At 57.8% G+C, this 6182-nt stretch overlaps 1 protein-coding gene across 1 annotated transcript in view; it reads left to right on the top strand.

Annotated features, from left to right (window-relative positions):
• BRD3 (bromodomain containing 3) overlaps window positions 1-6182 on the top strand; it is a 21301-nt gene that overhangs the window by 11702 nt on the left and 3417 nt on the right. Inside the window, exons 8-10 of the mRNA XM_010856793.1 lie at window positions 500-691; window positions 1530-1753; window positions 6085-6180. Of these exons, the coding sequence (XP_010855095.1) occupies window positions 500-691; window positions 1530-1753; window positions 6085-6180 (512 nt within the window). The remainder of the gene's footprint in view (window positions 1-499; window positions 692-1529; window positions 1754-6084; window positions 6181-6182) is intronic.

The raw sequence follows: 6182 nt of genomic DNA, 5'->3' as shown, positions 1-6182 counted from the left end.
GGGAGGGGGCGCCTATGCTGAGTGTGCTCCCAGGGCTGTGCAGGAGCTGGCCGTTCTGACTGAACCGGATCCTTTGAGCCAGCTCTTGGACCACCCGCCCCCCCCCCACCCCAAGAACAAGGTGTGATGCTCCAGTGATGTCACTGGGCAGAGGGATGGGAGAGCGTGAGTGGCTCCCAGACCGGGTTTCGGGGGCCCAGGAGGGTCCCAAGCTCCCGGGCAGGCCTCTCCCTGGCAGTGGGTGGCGGCCTTGGAGCCAGAGCAGAAAGGACTTGCCTGTCTTCTACAGGAGGCGGGCACCCAAGTGCCCGCTCCTGCAGGGCTGCGTCCTTAGCTGCTGGCCCTGTGCCCCTAGTCGGGGGCTGTGCTCACTGCTTGGGAGGGAGGGACAGAGGGAGGGAGGCAGGGAGTAGGCGCCCTGGGCAGGCGGAGCCGTCTCCCCATTCCCCGGGGGGTGCCCACAGACGCTGGGACCCAGGCTGCCCCTGCTCTCCCGCAGGACGTGTTTGAGATGCGTTTTGCCAAGATGCCAGACGAGCCGGCAGAGGCGCCCGCCCTGCCCGCGCCTGCAGCCCCCGTGGTCAGCAAGGGCGTGGAGAGCAGCCGCAGCAGCGACGAAAGCTCGTCGGACTCAGGCAGCTCGGACTCGGAGGAGGAGCGTGCCACGCGGCTGGCGGAGCTGCAGGAGCAGGTGAGCGGCCGTGCAGGCCAAGGGGCTTGGGCAGGACCGCGGTCCGTCCCCGCCGGCCCCTGACCCGAGGTCTGCCCCAGCCGCCACCCCCTCCCCAGCCACAGCCATCCTCGCTGCGGTGTCGCTGGGAGGGAACCTGGGAAAGGTGTCAGTTTCAGGGCCCCCTCGCCAGTGCCTGCAGGCCTGGGGCCCTGTGAGCCCGCCTGTGTTGGAATGTCCCTGGAGCCTCTTCCTGCTCTGCAGAAAGGTCTGAAGGGGCTGCAGCCCTGCGGCCCCTAGAGCCTGCCTCTCGGGGCGGGGGCGAACAGGACTGTCCTGCCTCCGCCTCTGACCCCTGAGGCTTGTTCCCACCCCGCTTCACGCTCCTTCTGTGCAAGATGGGAGCACGAGGTGCTAGATTCCCGGGGGGCCCTCTGGCAAGGAGGAGACATCGAGTAGCTGAGCCCCATGGGGGCTCACAGGCTGGGGTCCCTCCCGTGCCGTGGGACGTGGCGGCGTGCGCAGCATCCCCATCCTAGCCCATCCACCTACTAAAGGCTGGGGTCACCGTTTCCTCGCCTGTGGAGCGTGGCTCCCGGAGCCCCTGGGCCCCTTGGGGGGCTGATGGGGTGAGGGGCGCGTGGAGTGCGTACACGCTGCCCGCCGCTGCAGGCCTCGTTCGGTGTTGGCTGCTGGTCCTGCGCCGTATTCGCCCCGCAGTCCTGCCGTGTGGTGCCCCAGCAGCTTGCCCACGAGCTCGGCTGCGGATGTTCTCTCCGGGGTGGGCGGTTTAAGCGCCTTCCCGGAGCGTCTCCCTCCGCCCAGCCTGGAGTCCTCACCCGGCGGCCATGTCTTCCAGCTGAAGGCCGTGCACGAGCAGCTGGCGGCTCTGTCTCAGGCGCCGGTGAACAAGCCAAAGAGGAAGAAAGAGAAGAAGGAGAAGAAGAAGAAGGACAAGGACAAGGAGCGGCACAAGGCCAAGGCCGAGGAGGAGAAGCGGGCCAAGGCCGCCACGCCCGCCAAGCAGGCCCCGCAGAAGAAGGCGCCCGCCAAGAAGGCCAACAGCACCAGTGCGGCCGGCAGGTGGGCGCCAGGCGGGCTGGCACCAGCTGGCGGGGGCACGGGGCTGTCAGGAGAGAGGGCGGGGTGGGGGGGCATTGGTGAGCCTTGTCTTGCCCCCATTGTGGGGAGACTGTGGGGCCCCAGCGAGGTCTTCTCCAGGAAGGGTATGGGCTCTGGGGGGCAGAGCTCAACCTCCCGGGGGGCTGGCCTCAAGACAGGCGTGGAGACCTCTAGAGTCGCGGTTTTGGGGACGTTTTCCTGATCTGGGCAGGGCTTTTCTTTGGGGGTGTGTCGGGCTCTGGGCACCCCGTTCCCAGGTCGCCCGGTATGTGCAGGGTCGGGACGGGGCAGTGCCCCTTGGCACACAGCTCCGTGGGCCCCACGGCTTTTCCTTGGTTCCCGCCGAGGCCCGGCGCCGCCCCGAGGATCGCTGGCCACAGACAGGCAGGGACAGCACGGGGAGGTGTGTGGGGGCCGGGGGCTCCTCCCGGGAGTGGGGGCGAAGAGCCCCCCAGGTGAGGAGACCTCCCCAGGCCTCCTCCATCCAGCTGCACGGGCACGCAGGATGGAGATCCAGGAGCCGGGAGGGGCAGTGGGCACAGAGCTGTGGCGGGGAGAGGACGTGTCCCTCGTAGGGACTGGGACAAGTGGGGTGCCGCCCAGGAGCGGAGACGGGGCTGGGAGGAGGGGAGGGTTGCGGCCTCGGAGGCTGACGGGCTTCGTTTAGGGGCTCGCGGTTTATGCTCTGAGCAGATGAAGTTGGAGCGGAGGAGGGAGGCGCAGGGGGCAGAATGGGCGGAAGGACACACTTGGGGGCTGACGCGGCCCTCCGGTCAGGAGGGGCCAGCATGCCCGTCGGTTGGGGTGGAGGCGTGTGGCTTCGAGAGCTGTTGGTGCGGCGGAGGCGACAGGCTTTGGTCCCTGGACGGAGGAGGGGCCGGTGGAGCGCGGGGCGTGGGCTCCAGCAGCGGCCGGGCAGTGAGCGCGGTCAGGGCTTGTCTGTGCCTCCCTTTTTCAGGGAGGCAGGACTCCGCGCCCTGTCCTGTCTCTGGTTCTGGCATCAGTGTACTGCCGGCCTCAGAGATGATTTGGGCAGTGCTTTCCTCTGTCTCCTGGGGCAGGCTTACAGAACTGGTATCCTCCTCGTTTTTTAGTTTGTTTTTGGCTGTGCTGGGTCCTCGTTGCTGGAGGGGGCCTGCTCTTAAGTTGCAGGGGGTGGACTTCTGACTGCAGTGGCTGCTCCCGTTGCAGAGCACAGGCTCTGCGGTGCGCAGCTGCAGTGCTGGTGTCTCCCGGGCTCCGGAGCACGGGCCCAGTACTTGTGGCCTGTGGACTTAGTTGCTCCGTGGCCCGTGGGGTCTTCCCTGACCAGGGATCGAACCCGTGTCTCCTGCATGGGCACGTGGATTCTTTACCACGGAGCCACGGGGGAAGCCCCCAGAATTGGGATTCTTAAGTGTGTGATACAGTTCACCATGAATCCATCTAGACCTGGAGTTTCACTGTGGGAAGGTTTTTAAGGGTGAATTCAGTCCTTTTGATAGATTCAGGAAGTCAGGTTATTGGTTTGAGTCTGTGTTTTTTCATCACGGTAGGTTTGTTTGAGACGTCGCCTTACCTTTAAAGTCTGTAGGGTTTGTAGCAATGTGTTCTTTGTTTTTTCATTCCTTGTATTGGTAATTCGTGTCTGTTTCTTGGTGAATCTGGAGAATTTGATCAGTTTTGTTGGTTGTTCAAAGAACCAGTGTCTGACTTCGTTCACTTTTCTATTTTCTTTTTCTTTTTCTTTCATCTTGGTCTTACTTTTATCATTTCCCTTTGCTTGGTATGGACTTAATTTGCTTTTCTTTTTCTAGCTTGAAAACAGAAGCTTAGATGATTGATTTTTTTCCTTCTTTTTCTTTGTTCTGTTTTTTGGCCCTGAGCCACGCGGGATCTTAATTCCCTGACCAGAGCTCCAACATGCACCCCCCGCAGTGGAAGCACAATCTCAACCGCTGAAGCTTCAGGCCTTCTCTTCCAGTATAAGCATCTCATGCTTTAAGTTTATGTCTGAACTCACTGCTTTGGCTGTATGTTCCCCACAGACGTGATTTGTTGTGATTTCATTCAAGTTCAAAACATTTTTTAATTCTCTCCAGGTTCCCTTTTTGACCATGGGTATTTAAAAGTATGTTTGACCTACAGATATCTGGAGACTTTTCAAGATATTTTTCAGTTACTGGTTTCCAGGGTCAGAGAACATGCTTTGCATGCTTTCAGCATTTTGAAACTTTTGTTAAGATCTATTTTATGGCCCAGAATGTGGTCTGTCTCGGTCAGCGTTCCGTGTACACTTGAAAAGAATGTGTGCTCTCCTCTGTTGGGTGGAGTGCTGTGTGAGTGTCAGTTAGAAGATTTAAAAATCTTAAAAAAAAAAAGGGGGGACACAAATGACTGACTTAGGAAACAGGAACAGACTCATGGACTTGGAGAATGAGTTTACGGTTGGCGGGGAGGGGACAGGTGGAAGAGAGGGCTAGGCTGGGGGCTTGGGACTGACGTGCACACACCGTTTAGATAACTGGGCTTCCTCGGTGGTTCAGTGGCAGAGAACTCGCCTGCCAGTGCAGGGGACACGGGTTCAGCCCCTGATCCGGGAACCCCCCACGTGCCGTGGCGCAGCTAAGCCCCTGTGCCGTGACTACGAAGCCCACACACCCTCCAGCCCAAGCTCCACAACAAGAGAGGCCATCACAGAAGCCCACCCAGCCACACGCAGCAGCAGAGACCCAGCGTGCCCGGAAAGATGAGTGATGCAGAGCAAACTGGGGAGAAAGTGAGCAGCTAGCGGACTGACTGGCTGTGTTACAGTGTAACACAGGAAACTCTGCTCAGTATTCTGTAATGACGTAAACGGGAACAGAATGTGAAGAGTATAGATACGTGTATATGTAAAAAAAAATTTAAGTTAAGTTAGTTGACAGTGGTGTTGGGATCGTCTGTATTCTTGCTGATTGGTTCTGTTGCTTACCGAGAGAAGATCGTTGAATTCTCTAAGTAGAATTGCGTATTTTCCTATCTCCCTTTATTTCTGTCAGCTTTTGTTTATATATTTTGAAGCTTGGTTTCAGATGAACAGGCATGTTGAACTGTGCTGCCGTCTTGGCCAGCTGACATTTTATCGTTACGCAGTATCTTTTTCCCAATAGTATTCCTTTTCTTAAGTGTACTTTGTCTGAAGTTGTTATAGCTACTGGAGTTTTCTTTTGATTGATAGTATATACACGGGATACTTCCCCCCTATCTTTTTACTTTTAACCTACCTCTTTTATTTTAAAGAAGGATTTGTGTAGACAGCCTAAAAGTTGGGTCTTGGTTCTTACCCAGTCTGACCATCTCTTCCTTTTAATTGGTGTGTTTAGATCATTTGTATTTAATGTAATTGTTGATATAATTGGATTTCCATCTGTTGTTCACTTGCTCAGTTGTGTCCGACTCTTTGCGACCCCATGGACTGCAGCATGCCAGCCCTCCCTGTCCATCACCAACTCCCGGAGCTTACTCAAATTCATGTCCATTGAATCAATGATGCCATCCAACCATCTCATCCTCTGTTGTCCCCTTCTCCTCCTGCCCTCAATCTTTCCCAGCATCAGGGTCTTTTCTCATAAGTCAGCTCTTCGCATCAGGTGGCCAAAGTATTGCAGCTTCAGCATCAGTCCCTCCAGTGAATATTCAGGGTTGATTTCCTTTATGACTGACTGGTTTGATCTCCTTGGAGTCCAGGGGACTCTCAAGAGTCTCTTCCAGCACCACAGTTTGAAAGCACCACAGTTTGGCACTCTGCTGCCTTTATGGTCCAACTCTCACATCCATACACGACTATTGGAAAAACCATAGCTTTGACTAGCCGGGCCTTTGTCGGCATAGTGACGTCTCTGCCTAATTGGCCGTCCAGGGCTTCTGCTCACCGTCACGTTGTTTTCTGTGAGTCCCTTCTGTTTACCCCTCTGTTCCATCCCTGCCTTCTTGGGGTATTTGAATACGGAGTTTGACCTGTTGCGCTTGAGATGCCTGTGGGGTGTCGAGGCGGGCTGCCTGCTGTGGCTGTCTCCTGGCCAAGGCCTCCCTGAGCTGGTGGGGCCTCTGAGCTCTGAAGCAGGGTCTCCGTGTCCCTGGAGATGCAGGTGCGTCCTGGGCAGTGGCCCGGCTCCTGTGCCTGGGTGCCATTGGGGCTGCTCCTTGGAAAGACAGCCTGGTCCTGAAGAGGACAAGGGCCAGTGGGTGAGGGTCAGGGTCTCGGGGGTGGAGCTCGGTGGAGTGTGGGGGCTGGGACGCTGCGCCGTGACGCCCCTTGCCTTCTGCCTCAGACAGCCGAAGAAGGGCGGCAAGCAGGCATCGGCCTCCTACGACTCGGAGGAGGAGGAGGAGGGGCTGCCCATGAGCTATGACGAGAAGCGGCAGCTGA

Source organism: Bison bison, unplaced genomic scaffold (genome assembly GCF_000754665.1).
Source record: "Bison bison bison isolate TAMUID 2011002044 unplaced genomic scaffold, Bison_UMD1.0 scf7180017854395, whole genome shotgun sequence".
NCBI lineage: Eukaryota > Metazoa > Chordata > Mammalia > Artiodactyla > Bovidae > Bison > Bison bison.
The sequence above is the reverse complement of the archived record's forward strand: the minus strand, read 5'-3'. Positions and strand labels throughout refer to the sequence as shown.